General features: G+C 39.3%; 1 protein-coding gene across 9 annotated transcripts in view; it reads right to left on the bottom strand.

The window, feature by feature from the left end:
• Positions 1-17,411, bottom strand: part of LOC104599588 (phosphatidylinositol 4-kinase beta 1-like) — a 66,471-nt gene that overhangs the window by 5,429 nt on the left and 43,631 nt on the right. For 4 of the 9 annotated variants that reach the window (XR_016076297.1, XR_016076298.1, XM_010262197.3 and 1 more), the window contains exons 8-11: positions 5,575-5,644; positions 4,010-4,107; positions 3,821-3,925; positions 519-572 (exon numbers count right to left, since the gene is read on the bottom strand). Coding sequence is in view for 7 of the 9 variants with exons in the window: in XM_010262197.3 (XP_010260499.1) it covers positions 519-572; positions 3,821-3,925; positions 4,010-4,107; positions 5,575-5,644 (327 nt within the window). In the remaining 2 variants the exon portion in view is untranslated. Of the gene's footprint in view, positions 1-518; positions 1,976-2,055; positions 2,120-3,498; positions 3,561-3,820; positions 3,926-4,009; positions 4,108-5,574; positions 5,645-17,411 lie in introns of those variants that run through there. The other 5 variants (XM_088887880.1, XM_088887891.1, XM_088887897.1 and 2 more) reach the window with 4 other exon arrangements.

Consider the following 17,411-nt stretch of genomic DNA (forward strand, 5'->3'; position numbering starts at 1 on the left):
CACAAATCTTGGTTTCAAATTACAGACTTCCCCTTGGGAAGACAACCCCCTAAATAGTTTGTTCCTATTCACTCTGTCTTGTTTCTTTTATTTTCCTCCTTTTTTAATGTCTCTTCCTCATTGATAAAGAAAATCATTATGACCAAGTATCCAACTTCTCATGATAGCATTGTAGTAAGATGGCGCCCTCCTTCCAATGCCTTCCTCACCACACACACATACACAAATATAAAGAAATAAGTCAATAAATAGGTGTCGTGTTGAAAATTATTTGAGTGATGGATCTGAATGCACAATTGCTTTCCTAAAACATGATAGAAACAGAACACAATATAATTAACCTGTTGAACTAACTGAAACAATGGCAAAAATGACAATATGACATGGTAACATTGCACAGATCTTAGGAAAAGCCACCACGCCCACAGAATATGCCTTGTGTACATTTTTTTTGTATTCATGCATGCATGCATGTGTGCGTGCGTGCGTGAGAGAGAGAGAGAGAGAGAGAGAGAGACCTGTAGAAGATAGCATAATATAGAATACCCAGACATGCTTTCAACAAAATTTCTCTGCACAAAAATTAAACTACTCAAAATTGAAAATAGGCAACAATGTTCTGCTACAATAAAATTCAAACTACTTGACACTGGAAAAACAAAATGCATCTTTTTGAGACAACCAGATCAGACTATTTTTTAATGCATGTACAGTTAAACCATTCCATCTGTTATCATAATTGACACCATAATCTCACCCATCCAATGAGAACAGAAAAGAAGGGAGAAGAAAAAAAGAGGGAGGAAATAGACTTGTTAAGTTAAAACATACAAAAGATGGCCATGGAGAGCTAATGGTTCTAGTAGTTGGCCATTTGATGAGAAGGGTCTGTCAGGAAACTCCAGAAAACTCCATTGGAGGAAAAAGAATGCATTTTTTTTCCTTTTTCTTAAACTACTAGACAGATTATAGATCCAGTACAATGAAAAACAGATGGTAAGCAAATGGAGTTCCCTGCATAAAGATTATCAACATAAAAAGATTTTTCCCCTTGAAGATTCCACAACATCGTTAACCTTCTTAAAGTTTGATAAAAGGCAAAGAGACCCTTGTGTATAAAGCATACTCAACATCATTTGCCTCTATGTTTGATAATAAGTCTAGAATCAAAGAGAAAGAAAAGAGGGGAGAAAGACAGTAGAAAAGAAGAATATTTTAGCAGAAAATTACCAGTGGCAGCACCCAGACTGACTTATATATTAGGGTGTTTAAATAAATATGAAAATTACAAAGGTACCCCTGGTTAGAACTTATTAGAAAAAACAGTCCTAACAACACTCTCCCTCAAGTTGGGTTATATATATCCATCATTCCCAACTTGGTACAAATGTGAACATGCCAGATACTTGTAAAACCCTTGGTGAAGATATCACCTAACTGCTCAACATAGCTTACATAACGAATGCAGACTTTACCAACTTCAATCTTCTCACAAATGAAATGTTTGTCTACTTAAATATGTTCTGTCCTCACATGCATCACAAGATTGCAGGCTATATTAATTGCAACCTTATTGTCACAATACAATGATATTGGACTCTGAACTTCAACTCCCAACTCCAACATATTCTTCAGCCACAACACTTCTACCACACCATGTGCCATGGCTCTATACTCAGCCTTCACACTCAACCTAGCAACCACCACTTGTTCCTTACTTCTCCAAGTCACCAAATTACCCCCAACAAAGGTACAATAACATGGGGTAGATCTTCTACCACTGCCATCAACTGAACCTGCCCAATCAGCATCAGTAAATGTCTCTACCGTCAAGTAACCATGCTTGGAGAAAAGAATACCTCTACCAGGATAATTCTTCAAATACCTAAGAGCTGTCTCTGTAGCAGCAAAACAAAAGGTCCTAGGAGCATGCATATACTGGCTTAACACCCCAACTGCATAAACTGTATCAGGCCTGGATATAGATAAGTACAATAAGTTTATGATTACCATCAATTGGAGCACTGTTTTAAAAGCATAAGGGGCATTTTGCACCTGTGGCACGAGGTGTGAGGTGCAAGGTGAAGCACACGCCTTTTCGAAGCAAGGTGCAAAAATGCTTAAAATGCTAAAAATTTCAAAAAGCAAAAAAATTAAAAAATATTAAACATAATATTAGCTAAAATATGAAGTTAAGTTTTAAAAAACCTATTATCTCAAATTAAAATACATAAATAGAACATGTTAAATGTATTTAAAATAAAAATTTAAAAACAAAATCAAGCATAAGTTGCATAACAAATAAAAACATTGAAGCATGTAAAACTCTCAATCTCTTTATCTTTTCCCAATTGCATTGCTTCAAATAGCTAATGTCATGTTAAACATTATGCATTCCTAATTCTATGAACCGCCTTTGTACCAAGCCCCTCAATCACCAAACACACCATTACACAGATCACAGAGTCAAAAACTTTGTAGGAGATCCATAAAACAAGGCACAAGACAAACCCGAATGGATCTCAAACCACACAACCAGAAAAAACTGAGAACTACTACTCCAAGAGCCCAAAACTCCATCATAGGTAAAGAGAAAACATCCAAGCAATCATCCTTTTGGTTCTATGACCAAATCCCTTTCAGATTGGTAGTCATTTCCAGACAGAACAGAAGAGAAGAGGAAGGAAGGACCACACAAGCTTCAACCTTCTGTCAAACCTGCTCTGATACCATCTAGATTCAAAGAGAAAGAAAAGAGGAGAGAAAGACAGAAGAAAAGGAGAATATTCTGACAGAAAGTAACCAGTGGAGCACCAACAGAACCAGATCACTCCAACAGTCCAACTTGTATAGTGCAAGAGAACTAGAATATGCAAGGACCATACAACAATGGTCATGCATTGAAGTTCTATCTTGATTGTTGGTGGAATAGGCTCTTTATTGAAAGAACCAAACGTTCAAGGCAATGGACGTCCATTCATAGAAATAGTAAGACTGGAAAGAAAATTACTCTTTGTTGCAAACACCAAATGTGAGCTGAAAAAGTAAAATCATGATAGAAATACTAAAACAGTCATTAAGGTTAATGAACATAAGAACATATTAAAGAGTGATTAAATGTTATACTATATGCATTAGAGGGCGGCAATGATAATTCAGATTTGAAACAGTGAAACTACATTTCACCTACCAATCTCCTGTCCATGTGCATCTATTATTTGAGAACTCTTTTCTTCTTTCTTTGGATATAGAAAGCTGGGACTTTATTTAGAATTTTGTGCTTCTCCTGTCCATGTGCATCTATTTTTGTCTTTCACCATAAAAAAAATATCTATTATGATGTCCAAATATGTCAATTTAACAAATAAGTTGGTTTTTTGTCAAATTACATGTTAAAAGTATAGTTGTGAATTATAAATGGGTCTTATCGGGTCAGACCTGATGGTCCCAATTACAGATCCTACGGGATCTGGTTTGGAACTGGTTTTGCATACTTACTTATCAGGTCAGGTCCGGATCTACCCTGACTGAAACCAGACCCAACCCATTGACAGCAGCATCTGCAAGGAAATGGCACCAGTAAACCATGCACACTTCTTTCTAAAACCAATAAGCAAACAAAAATATAGGAAAAATGATGTGATACAAACAAAACAAAACCCAGAGCTTCATTGACCAATGTCAAGAGGGAACTAGATATCCATTATAACAATCCGACTATCAATTCATCATTGTTGTCCTTTTATGCATAAAATAATAAGAAACTTGACAAGAAGAGCATGAACCAAATCACATTTACTACTTATGAAAAAATGATCACCTGGGCTAGCTTAAAACTTGGAGAGTTTTCTTGATACTTGGCCACAAAAAAGTCACGTAAGCTTGTGATGTTAGGGAACCTACTTTTGATAGAATGAATTGAGGCCTACAAAAAGTAAGAAATAATGTTATTATAGTTAAAACATTTTATTGGAACATGAATAGAAGTTTTCAAAAGTAAAAATGTTACCGTATCTGGAATTGTTTCAATAAGCGCTGTGTATGAAGATGTAACCAGGACTTCATAAGGACGCAACCAGAGGGGGAGACCAGCTTCTTGAAATATATCTATCAGCAACCATGTATGGCATCATTAAATACAAGTTCAGTTAAACACATACGACTGGATGTTTTTCGGCTCTACAAAATCATCTAGCTTTAACTTATATTTTTATCAGTAACAAAATATATTATATAAAAAATAAAAGCAAAGAATACAAGGAGTCCACCAGGAAGAAGCCAATGACAAAAAAGAAAAAACAGCATGTCCAAAGGAATGAATTTAGAGAGACATGAGTATAAATGGATGAGTGGAAAACCAAAAGAGATAAGATCAGAAATAAGCAATTGGTAAGAATATAGGGGTAGCCCCAATAGGTGATAAAATGACGGAAGTAGACTAAGATGGTTTTGTAATGTGCATGAAAGACCACTTAAAGCACCAATAGAAATAAGTAACCTGTTGCAAGTTAAAGGTCTAGAAGAGCTAGAGGTAGCCAAAAGGACATGGGTTGAAGTAGTGAGAAATGACTTGAAGACCCATAGTTCAACTATGGATATGGCACAAAAAAGAATGGAATGGTGGAGAAGGATTCATGTAGCTAACCCCATAAAGTTGGGACAAGGCTGTTTTGAGTTGAGTTGAGCGACAACAAAAGTTAAACATGGATCATGTAGGTAAACTAAAATTTAGTTATACTTCATCAAAAGTAAAGCTATAAAGGGCTATAATTTACTAAATTTTTAAATGTAACAGTAATCCAATGCAACATTGTGTCTGAAAATAATGGCACTGCTCTTATATGCATTCTGTAGTCACCTTATAACCATTACTTCATCCTTTCATTATTTTGGTCCAATAATCAATAACAAGGGAGAAACTGAGAAGGATGCCACACATAGAATTAGGGCAAGATGGGTAAAATAGAGCAGTGCATCTGGAATCTTAAGATTTAGGAGAATACCACTTAGGCTAAAAGGAAAAAATTATCAAATGGTTATAAAGTCAGCAATGTTGTATGAAGTGTGTTGGGCAGTCAAGAAATATGTCCAAAAGATTAATGTAGCATAAATACAAATGTTGAGATGGATAAGTGGGAAAACTAGATAGGATAGGATCAAACATGAACTTATTCAAGGGAACCTAGGAGTAGCTCCAATAGGATAAAATGAAGGAGTAGATTAATATAGTTTGGGGCCTTGGAAGGGGTAGACTGGGAACAGTCCAAACTTTGCATTTTTTTCCACACAAACTGATTGCCCTCAGACTCGAACCCGCATTCCCACAATTGCCAGCCCAAGATTTTACCATTTCAACCAAGTTATGGCCCCTAACTCATAACTTAAGGGCCCAAAATTTAACAATGGATATGGCACTGACATAACAGAATGACAGAACAGGAGTCATATAGCCAACCCCATATAGTTGGGACAAGGCTTAGTTGAGTTGAGTATGTTCCTTGAAGCATTGTAGACTCATAGTGACAAAAGACAGTGAAAACTGATATAATCATTTGAAAAAGACAAAACACCTACCATAGAAGTGAGAAACTAGTTGCACAGCAAGATGTTCCTGCCTACAATCATCACCACTTTTTACAATAACCTACAGGAGAAACAAAAAAAACCAACAGATACATTGATGAGAGATACATATATACATAGCATTATTGAATGAACAGACATTATGAAGATCATTCATTTTTTCTTTTGATGAGTAATGGTAAAATATTTATTAATTATAAAAGAGGTAATGATACACATCAAGAGAGGAGAACCCAAAATAGGAGGCTAGCCTTGGTTAACCACCCAAAGAAACAAGAAACTCAAACAAATTGGCCCCAATACAACTGATCCCTTGTTTTTCTAATACATCAGCTACTCCATTGGCTGCTCTTGGAGTTCACATTACTTGTGCCTGCAGGTCCTCTAATAGTTTTCTCACCTCTCTGTACACATATCTGAAGCTCCAAGCCACCTTTTGATCATCTTTCAGCCAAGCTATGACTGTTCTTGAAGTCTCCTTCCACTTACACCTCTATCAAGTTCAAAGATTTCAACCGCCTCAGGCCTGTGAGTGCTACCCAAGTCTCTGCCCAAATTGCATTTCATACCCCCAACAGACGTGGAAATAGTTCTAGAATGTTGCCATGTTCATCCCTGATTACTCCACCTATGCCTAAGGGGCCAGAGTTACCCAGATTGCACCCACAAAAGTTAAGTTTTAGAGGTCCCGAAGGCGGAGATACCCAACTAACTACTGGTTTCACTGTCCAAGGAGCGGAATTAGCCACTTGATTCCAGTTTCTAAGGATATCGTCCATTCTAAAATCAGAAAGAAATGTCTAGAGTCTTAGCCCAGTGCACTACTTTAAAAGAGATAATGTCAGTCAGTTCTTCAATAGATCTTTCCTTCTTTTTTTTTTTTTTTGATCAATAACACTTTCATTAACTCATCAAAAGAAGATATACAATAGGAAGACAAACACGCTTATCTTCCAAGAGCAACAAAGAACCTCAAGAAAAGAAAAAAATAAAGAAAACACACTATAGTTACAGTTTAGCCCAAAAAAGTGAATCCCTTTCTGCCCCTTGTTTAGCTAAACCGTCCGCTAGGGAATTAGCCGATCTTTTAACCCAAAGTATCTTAACTTCCATCTCCCGCACCGGCCACTTGAATTTCCTCCTCTCATTATTGTACTTCCATAAGCCATTGTGATCTTTAATCAGCCACCCTATCATCACCTTTGAATCCCCTTCAATTAAGAGTTTCTTGATGTTCAACTCCTTAGCTTTGGGCCGATACAGAGCACATAGTATCATATCTTTGGGCCCCAATACACCTGTTCACAGGTTTTTTTACAAATTCATTTTTATATTAAATAATATAATTATACTTAAGAAAAAACTAAAAAGAAAGTGTTGAAATAATTTAGTTGTTGGTGTTAGGGTCTGTTTGGCTAGTTAAAGCGTTTTTTTTTCTATTTTTTTACTTCTGTTATGTCAGTTATTGTACTCACTTATAGCAGGGGCACAAGGGTCTTTTCCCTTGTTATTTCTGCCGCCCTATATATATTATAATAAATGCTGGCGCCGCCAGCACTGTTACATTGCCAATCCCTTCTCTTCTCTTCTCCCTTCTCTTTTCTTCTCTTCTCTTCTCTTCCTCTTTCAAACCCAAGTGTGTGGGTGTGGACTGAGTGGAGCATTTTTTTTTGTGGAGTAAGGAGGGGTCCTAAGTTCGGTGTTTGGGACTGATTGTCTGTTTTGACCATGTCGTCTGAGAATTCTGCTACTTCAGAGATTTCAAGGAGCCATAATGGAGTGAGTGGGGGAATGGATATGAGTTTCCCCATGGCTGTTATTCCCTTTGATGGTCTGAACTACCTTGAGTGGTCTAGGGGAATAAAACTCTATATCACTGCTAGGGGGAAGATAGGATACATCAATGGGAGAGTGAAGGAACTGAAGTACAGAAGTGCTGAATATGATAGGTGGAACCAAGAGAATAGTATGGTGATGTCTTGGCTCTTGGTTTCCATGCTGCCACAGGTAAGGAAGACTTTTATGTGGGCTGAAACTGCTTGTGAGATATGGGAACAAGTGAAGTCTACCTATTCAGAGCAGAGACACTATGCCAAAATATATCAACTGCAAGCTGAATCTTCTACTTGCAAGCAGAGGGAGAGGAGTCTCTCGATGTACTATTCTGATTTGACATCGATATGGAAAGAACTTGATCACTATCAGAATGTGAATTGGAAGTGTGATGAAGATGCAAAGGCGTATAAGTCACTTGTATCTCAGCAACGGGTCTTTGCCTTCCTCCTAGGGCTGAATCCTTCATATGAGTCCATTAGGGTGCAGATCTTGGGTAGTAAAGACTTGCCATCAGTTCAGGAGGTGTATGCCTTAGTGTAGTCAGAAGAGAGTAGAAGAAGTGTGATGAATTGTGTAGAAGGGGAGTTAGTTGCCCTAGCTATCCAGGGAAATTCAGATACAAATGTCGGAGGTGTTTTTAAAAAGGGTGACTCTCAGAAAAAAAAAAAAAAAAAAAAAAAAAAACAGATGATAAGAGTAAACTTTGGTGCACTCACTGCCAGAAGACACGACACACGAGAGATACATGTTGGGATCTCCATGGAAAACCTAAATGGGCACAGGATTTGGGTAAGAAGTCAACACCTGATCAGGGCAAGAAACCAAGCCAGCAGAATCAGAAGAAGTATAACTCAACTAATATGGCATCGACAGAGACTAGTCCTTTGGTAACTCAAGAGAGGCATCCCAATTCTGACCCTAAGGAATAAATTATCAACTCCTTTCATGAACATTTGGAATTGTATGGTAGGACTCTCCGCCAGATAGATTCTGGTCCCACTCCCTCTACCTCTTTTGCGTCTACATCAGGTAATGCTGCCACTGCCTTCCATGTGTCATCTCATACCACTGATTCTCCGTGGGTTATTATTGACTCCGAAGCCTCAAACCACATGACCGGTAAGTCAAATTTATTTCAGACATATAACCTTCTCTTTGGGAGAGATAAGGTGAGACTAGCTAATGGTTCTTTTTCTACCATAGCTAGTCGAGGTATCATACCTCTCCCACTTGGCCTTACCCTTCCTAATGTACTGCATGTTCCGAAATTACCTATTAATTTGCTGTCCAATAGTAGTATAACTCACTCCTTGAACTGTTCAGTCACTTTTTTTTTTTGTCTTCATGTGTGTTTCAGGATTTGGCCTCGGGGAAGACGATTGGTAGAGGAAGCATGGTGGATGGTCTCTATGTGTTAGAGAATAAAGCTGGTCTTATGGCTACAGAGTCCATGAGTTTGTCAAGTGAGAATCAAGCCTATTTATGGCATAGTCGTCTAGGTCATCTTTCTTTTGAGTCATTAAAAGTTATGTTTCCAAAGTTGTTTGAGTCCTTGTTAGTGAGTCAATTACAGTGTTAGACATGTCAATTGAGTAAACATTGTAGAAGTTCTTTACCTTTGTGAAATAAAAGATCTGAATTTCCATCTCATATTGTTTATTCTGATGTTTGGGGCCCTGTTACTCTACCCACTGAAGCTGGATATAAGTACTTCATTACCTTGATTGATGATTATTCTAAATACACCTGGGTTTACCCTATGCAATCTCGAGATGAAGTGCCAAAAATTGTGAAAGACTTTCAACGCATGGTGTTCACTCAGTTCCAAACTGAAATCCATATCTTCCAGTCGGACAATGCGAATGAATACTTCCATAGTGATCTCACGGAGTTTTTTGCTTCGAGTGGGTCACTTCAGCGAAGCTCTTGTGCTAGGACACCCCAACAAAATGGTGTTGTTGAACGAAAGAACCGTCACCTTCTCGAAGTAGCTCGTGGCTTATTAATTGATATGAATATGCCAAAGCGTTTTTGGATGGATGCAGTCTTATGTGCTACATACATCATCAACCGCATGCCCTCTTGGTTACTTGAGTATAAGGCCCCACATCAGCTTTTGTTTCCTACAGCTCCGTTGTCCACCATTCCGATGCGTGTTTTTGGGTGTCGTTGCTTTGTCCATAACTTGTCCCCTACTTGAGGTAAGCTTGATCCTCGGGCTATACCCTGTGTTTTTCTCAGTTACCCTTTATCTCAAAAGGGATATCGCTGCTATGATCCTACCCCTCGTAAGTACTGTCTCCATTGATGTATCCTTCTTTGAGACTCAACCTTTTTTCTCGGTTTCTCCTCAGGGGGAGAGTAGGGTTGAGGAGAAACAGGCGACTCAAACTCAACTACCTCCTTTACCCGATCCTCCTCCATTCTGGGTTTTTCATCGTCGCCATAAAAGCCAGCAGAGTTCAAGAGCCGTGGAACCTGACATTATGCAACCAACACCATCGGATTCACTAGAGGCAGATCCGTCTCATCAACCAGATACACTTGCTCCTATTGATATGTCTATTCCTTTAAATGTTGATTCACTTCTCATCAATGATCTTGATATTCCTACTGCTAAGAGAAAGGGTGTTAGGTCTTGTACCACTAATCATCCTATCTCTAATTTTGTGTCCTATGATCATGTTTCACCTTCATTCCGTGCATTCCTCTCTTCTGTGGACAGTGTCCCCGTTCCTAAGAATGTGGCAGAAGCTTTGTCTAAACCTGAATGGACAGATGCAATGCAGGAAGAAATTGATGCTTTACACAAAAATGGCACTTGGGAGTTGGTGGACCTTCCTAAAGGGAAGGAACCAGTGGGTGTTCACAGTGAAACACAAGGCTGATGGAACTGTTGAAAGGTACAAGGCTAGACTGGTAGCAAGAGGCTTTACATAGGTATATGGAATGGACTATGCAGAGACTTTTGCTCCAGTAGCCAAGATGAACTCTATCAGGATCCTTCTTTCATTGGCAGCAAATCTTGACTGGGAACTTCACCAATTGGACATCAAAAATGCTTTCTTGAATGGCGACTTGGAAGAGGAAGTGTACATGACCCAACCTCTAGGATTCTGTGCCAAAGGCAATTTACAAAAGGTGTGCAGGTTAAAAAAATCTTTATATGGGTTGAAACAATCACCTCAGGCTTGGTTTAGTAAGTTCCTTTAGTAATTCAACAAATGGGGTTCAAACAATGCCAGTCAGATCACACTCTATTTTTGAAAAGAGGTGAAGGGAAAATTGCAGTTCTTATTGTGTATGTGGATGACATAGTGATCACAGGAGATTGAGAGGCTGAAATACAGAGACTAAAAAAATTCTTAGCCACTCCATTTGAGGTGAAAGATCTAGGCCCCTTACGTTATTTCCTTGGAATTGAAGTTGCCCGCTCTCACAAGAGCATCTTTATTTCCCAATGGAAATATGTACTAGATCTACTAGAAGATACAGGCAAGTTGGGGGTAAAACCAATTGACTCACCAATTGAATCTAATCATCATCTGGGAGACGGTCAGGGAGAGTTTTTGAAAGATGTGAAGAAGTTCCAAAGACTCGTAGGCAAACTTTTGTATTTGTCTATATGACCAAGCCTGATATTGCTTATGCAATGGGTGTCCTTAGTCAGTTCATGCACAATCCTAGGACAACTCACTTTGAAGCTGCAAAGAGGATCCTGAGATACCTCAAGAAGTTTCCTGGAGCTGGTTTGTTGTTCCAGAAACATAGTCACTTAAAGGTGGAAGTATATACTGATGCAGATTGGGCAGGAGCAGTCAATGACCAAAAGCCTACTAGTGGGTATTGTGCCTTTGTAGGAGGAAACCTGGTCACATGGAGAAGTAAAAAACAAAGTGTGGTGGCTAGATCTATTGCTGAAGCAAAATATAGAGTGATGTCTCATGGGGTTGTTGAAATCATGTGGATAAGAAATTTGTTAGGTGAACTGGGTTTTGCAGTGAGCAATCCTATGTCACTCTACTGTGACAATAAAGTTGCCATCAATATTGCTGCTAATCCAGTCCTGCATGATAGGACGAAACACATTGAAGTGGACAAGCATTTTATTAGAGAGAAACTTGTAAATGGAGAAGTGTGTACTCCATATGTCAGCTCAGATTATCTTCACCAAAGGTCTTCATCATGTGCGGCACAAAGATTTGTGTGACAAGTTGGGCATGATTGACATCTATGCTCCAACTTGAGGGAGAGTGTCAAAATAATTTAGTTGTTGGTGCTAGGGTCTGTTTGGCTAATTAAAGCGTTTTTTATTTCTATTTTTTTTACTTCTGTTATGCTTGTTATTGTACTCACTTGTAGTAGGGGCACAAGGGTCTTTTCTCTTGTTATTTCTGCCGCCCTATATATATTATAATAAAAGCTGGCGCCGCCAGCACTGTTACATTGTCAATCCCTTCTCTTCTCTTCTCCCTTCTCTCTTCTTCTTCTCTTCTCTTCTCTTCCTCTTATTTCTGGTCGGCCACACTATCAAGAGAAAGTACCAATACACCTCTGCTAATACGCAGGTGTGTCAATACTTTGAACTATGCTTCTCTTTGAAGATGTGATTGTTCCTTTCTTCCCACATACACCACAAAATTATGCCCTTGTACATCTCCACAATACCTTTCCCCTTTTCTTTGGCAAGGAGAAAAACAAGGTCAGGAATAAACTTTTCAGATCCAAAGGTGGGTCCCATCTGTTTCCAAATAAGGAGAGACAAATTCTAGATAGCAAACACAAAACTACAGGAGATTAATAGGTGATAAGAGCTTTCACCATGTGCTTTACACAGAGGACAAACATGAGGTGAGAATCCACCAAAGCATTTTTTTCTGTTGTAAAATCTCCATTGTGTTGATTTTGTCATGGTAAACCTCCCAACAAAAGGCTCTGATTTTGGGTGGAGTTGGACTATTGGACCTTTCCAAATGGCATTTATAGGACAAGTCAGAGAGGAGAGGGGGTCCCTCAAAACTAATGGAAGAAAAAGTTACAATAAAAGGACCTAGAGGTTGTTAAAGTCCAAATCCTCTTACCAGGTTAGTTGGGGTCAATGTGGATTTCTTCTAGAATGGTAAGCATGGAAGTGACATCTGACATTTCAGAATCCCTTAAATCCCTTCTCAATCCCAAATCCCAATTCATCCAATTGTTAGAGATTGAGACACAATGGGAAAACAAGCAATCGTTATTGGAGGCCGGGTTATAAAGTGAAGGAAAAGGGCCAAGAAAGGATGATCCCCTCACCAAAGGTCCTTCCAAAAATAGTTTTACACCCTTAATGTACTCAAACCTGATAAACAACAAGAAACAGGAAGAGATGTTGAAATAGCTTTCCAAGGTGAAAACAAGGAAGCCCTAGCATGAAGCTCAGTGTCCATCCATTGAGTGTAGTCCATGAATACTTTTGATAACATGGTGCCAAGGCTTGTCTAAATCAATGGGGAACCCCCACAACCATTTTCCCAAAAGTGTAGTGTTTCTTGGAGTAACTTGTCCAATCCCTAACCTTCCTCCTTACACTTGCACATTGTTTCCCAATTAATCAAATGGTTCTTTTTTTCGTTCTCCCAGTTCCCAAAGAAAATCTCTCATTATCTTCTCAATTCAATTTTTTTTCGCTATTGAGACCAGGATAGTAAATTGGGAGATTGTTGAAACTTTTTTTTTATCAGTGAGATTGTTGAAACTTGAAAGTGGACTTTATGAGTGTTAAACAGCCACCAAGAGATATGTAATTCTTCTTACAAGCTATTAACCTCTTAGTTAAATCTGTCAATGACCAAATTCCAAAAACTAGATGTAGGCCTATCAGATGAGAATGGTCTGTGAGCCTTGAAAACAGATAGAAGAATGCCACTAGGGTTTGGGAAAGTATGTTGGTGAAAGGGCTGGAAATTGCAAAGTCTGGGGGTGAAGAGGATCAGAAAGCCAAAATGTTGAGTAACCAAGGAAAGATTGGGAAAGGATGAAAAGTCCTTAGTCAAAGGTTGGTTCCCCTATTTATAGAAATGGGGAGGCGGGTTGCATACATGAGAGTGAACATTCAAGAATATTCCTAACCTTAACCGACATGCGGGGGCAGATCCCGCCTTTCCCTAGAGGGCATGTGTCCAAAGGGGTCCATGAGGCCATTATGGCACATCCTTAGGGGCTGCTCAGAGGGCAACATTTGTCAATACGGTTATCAAGTACAGCAAATCATGGTTTCCCTGAGACGACAATCACACATCTAACGGCCTAAGGTGGGCTCCTGTGTGTCTGAGTCGCGATTTAGTCTTGCAAGATCAAAAGCCAGTAATGATTTGGACTTGTCGAGTCTCACTCTGTAGTGATGTCGTATCATGTTTCTAAAACTCTCAACCCACAAGGTCGGACCTCACAAGTCACTGAGTCAAGTTTCGCTCAATCTAGTGAGGTCATTCTCGTGTCGTGTCCATGAGATCTTCTGCCTCATGAAGTCAATTCATAGTCTTGCAAGACTCATTTGTCGAAACTCGCTTAGCTTTGCGAGGCCACACTAATCCGTTCACTAGTTGCATTTTGCAGGGCAGCCTTGCTCTATTGATGATATACCCTTTTCATGGAAGTCCCTAAACACCCCTAATAAGTTTCCCTTGAAAATCTCCCAACAATTTTGAAAAAAAAAACCATTGTAAATCCATTTGGCCTTGAAGCTTTAGAAGCATTTTTCAAGAGTAATAATAAAAAGGCGTTTATTAAAAAGAAAAAAGGTCACAAAGAAAGGGGTGATAAGATGGCACCACATCAATACAAAGAAACTAAAGACCAACAAAAGTAAAAATGGTCATTACAAATCTGAAATCCAAGCACATTCCAAAAGATCTCCCCCCAATATCATCTGCTAATTTGTTCAAACTCAGGGAGCACCAGAAACCAGTCCAAGACATAATGCCTAACTAAAGCCACCAGCACCTCGATAGCTATGGACAACACCCCCTGAAAGACCCATAGCAACCAATTCCAACCACTTCCCGCTGCCCTCACCCAAAATTTCTTCCTCCAAGTCCATGTTGAATGACTCCATTTTTTTTTATCAGTAAAATTCTTTCATTAATAGCAGAGAGATTAAGATACAATAGCTAAAGATTGCATAGGAATTTGCAATCTCCAGCAACCAGTTACAATTCTGCCCAATACAATGAAGATCTATTTTCCCCTTGCTTTGCTAGGGTATTCGCCATCCCATTTGCATCCCTTTTAACCCAACCAAACTGAGAGTTGAACTTCCTTGCAAGTGTGTCAATTCTCTTAAAATAAACTTGAGCTTCCAAGGTGCTGATGTGATGTTTTTGGCCCAAGAGATGACCAATAGAGAGTCTCCTTCAATTTCTATGTCTGTTGTTCCTATCTGCTCAGCCATCTTTAGACCTAGAAGTAGGGCTAGAGATTCAGCCTGTAATGAGTCACCATAACCTATTGGTCTAGAGTAGAGTGCCACCACCACACCCAGATAATTTCTAAACACACCCCCAATGCCTGCCCTTCCAGGGTTGCCAAGAGAACTCCCATCAAAATTCAGTTTTAGTTTGTTCCGTGCTGGTGGCTTCCATTCCATGCTTACAAGAACTTTGGGTATATCTGTTTGTGCTATTTCAGCCAAATTCCTTAATATCTCATTCGTGGAGTAGTTTCTAAATATCTCCATGGTCTTCACTCAATGTGCAGTTCTGATTTTTATGGCTTCAATAACTTCCTCCATTGTTTTGCTTTTTCCTAAAAAGATTCTTAGGTTTCTTTCCTCCCAAATAGTCCATACTGTAGCTGCTCTCATTGCCTTCCATATACATTTTCCCCTTTTCTTCCGTTGACACAGGAAAGAGGGGCTGAATAGACTTACCACATCCTGTGGGGGAGCCCATCTGCATCCAAAGAGAGAACAAACAACATTCCAAATACCAGAAGCAAAAGAGCAGGATAATAGTAAGTGGGTTAGAGTTTCACCACATCCCAAACAAAGAACACGCACACGAGGAGAGAGGCAATTGTTTGGCCTCCTTTTCTGTAGCACATCACAAGTGTTTACCTTCCCTAGGAACACTTCCCAACAGAAACTCTAACCCACTGGGAAGTTCACCCCCATAGGGTTAATATGAGTGAGCAAACCGAAGAAGGATGCATAGGAAAATAAACCATCAGAAGTTGGGAACCACACTCTACAATCAGCTATAGATTGGTCCAAGTAGGCCCTCTCGAGTGTTGAAATCAACAGCACTAGAGAGACACACTCATTTTCCCTCAACCCTCTTCTAAAGCCAAAATACCAAGAGATCCCTGATTCTGAAAGCACACCAAACCTAGCAACAAGTTTGTTTTTATAGTTTGATAAAGAATAGAGGTCTAGGAAATTGAATATAAGAGGATGGAGCTGCATTGGGGGCTAATTTTGCATCCCAACCGTTATCTACATCACCATGTAAGCTTTTAATGACCCTGTGCCACAACCTTTCTTCCTCACAAGGGAATCTCCATAACCATTTCCCTAGGAGGGCCTTGTTTCTCTTTATTAGGTTCCCTATACCTAATCCACCCTGGTCCTTAGGGTAACAAACTTGCTCCCATTTCACTAAACGATCATTCTTTTCTTCACCTGGCTCCCATAAAAAGTCCCTCAATTTTCTCCAATTTCCTAGCTATTTTCACCGGGATCTTAAAGGTGGAAAGGAAGTAAGTGGGAAGGTTTGTAAGGGTTGATTTTATCAAGGTGATTCTTCCCCCCAAGGAAATATAATTTCTCTTCCACATTGCCAACTTCTTCATGAACCTCTCTACCACCGGTTTCCAAAACCTTTCAGCTTTCGGATTCCCACCCAAGGGCATTCCTAAGTATTCCAGAGGCCAATTTTTCACTTCACAACCTAGCAGATTTGCCATGGCTTGGATATCCCCCCCATTCAATGTTGATTCCGGCTACACAGCTTTTTCCCCAATTGACTTTCAATTTGGAGGCCTGCTAAAATTCATCCACCAATCTTTTCAGATTCCTTAAACTGGCTTCATCACAGCTTTCACAGAAAATAATTATGTCATCAGCAAATTGCAAATGAGACACCACCACTCCTAATCTACCCATCCTCCAACCTTTAAACTGGTTTTCTTGATCAGCTTTGGTGATTTGTCTACTCAAAACCTCAGCCACAAAGGTGAATAAGAATGGAGTTAATGGGTCACCCTGTCTTAGTCCTCTTTTAGCCTGGAAGAAATCCTTTGCTACCCCATTCATCAGAATAGAAAAATGTGCTGAGCTAATACATTCTATAATCCACATCCTCTGTCTTTCACCTAGCCCCATCTTTTCCATTAAATTCAACAGGAAGGACCAATCCACCATATCATAAGCTTTTTCAAGGTCCAATTTACAAATCAAACCTTTCTCACCTTGTTTTCTCTTATCCGCCACACACTCATTTGCCACCAAAATTTGATCCACAATTTGTCTCCCCTCTACAAAAGCTCCTTGGTTCTGAGAGATAATACAGGGCAGTACAGTTTTCAACCTACTAGCCAAAACTTTAGCAATGATTTTATACAAGCTACCCACAAGACTTATCAGTCTGTAATCCTTAGGGGTTTTGGCCTCCTTTTTTGGCACTAAAGCAACAAAAGTTGCATTTGCTCCAGGCGATAATTTTCCTTCTTGATAGAACTCCACAAATACATCCATTAATTCATCTTTCAAAACTTCCCAACAATCCTGATAGAAAGCCATTGAAAATCCATCCAGCCCCAATGCTTTAGATCTAGACATCGATAATATTGCTTCATGTATCTCCTCAATAGTCAAGGCTCTTTCTAGGAGGTTAACTTCGGATTCTGGCACTCTGTCCCACTATAAATCTCCCAGTTCTACCATGTTTTCATCAGAGGATGCTAGGATTGACTTAAAGTGATCCACAAAGCATCTTTCAATTTCCTCTTTTGCAGTT

The sequence above is a fragment of the Nelumbo nucifera genome, chromosome 1, assembly GCF_055504915.1.
Source record: "Nelumbo nucifera cultivar China Antique chromosome 1, China Antique-T2T, whole genome shotgun sequence".
Lineage (NCBI taxonomy): Eukaryota > Viridiplantae > Streptophyta > Magnoliopsida > Proteales > Nelumbonaceae > Nelumbo > Nelumbo nucifera.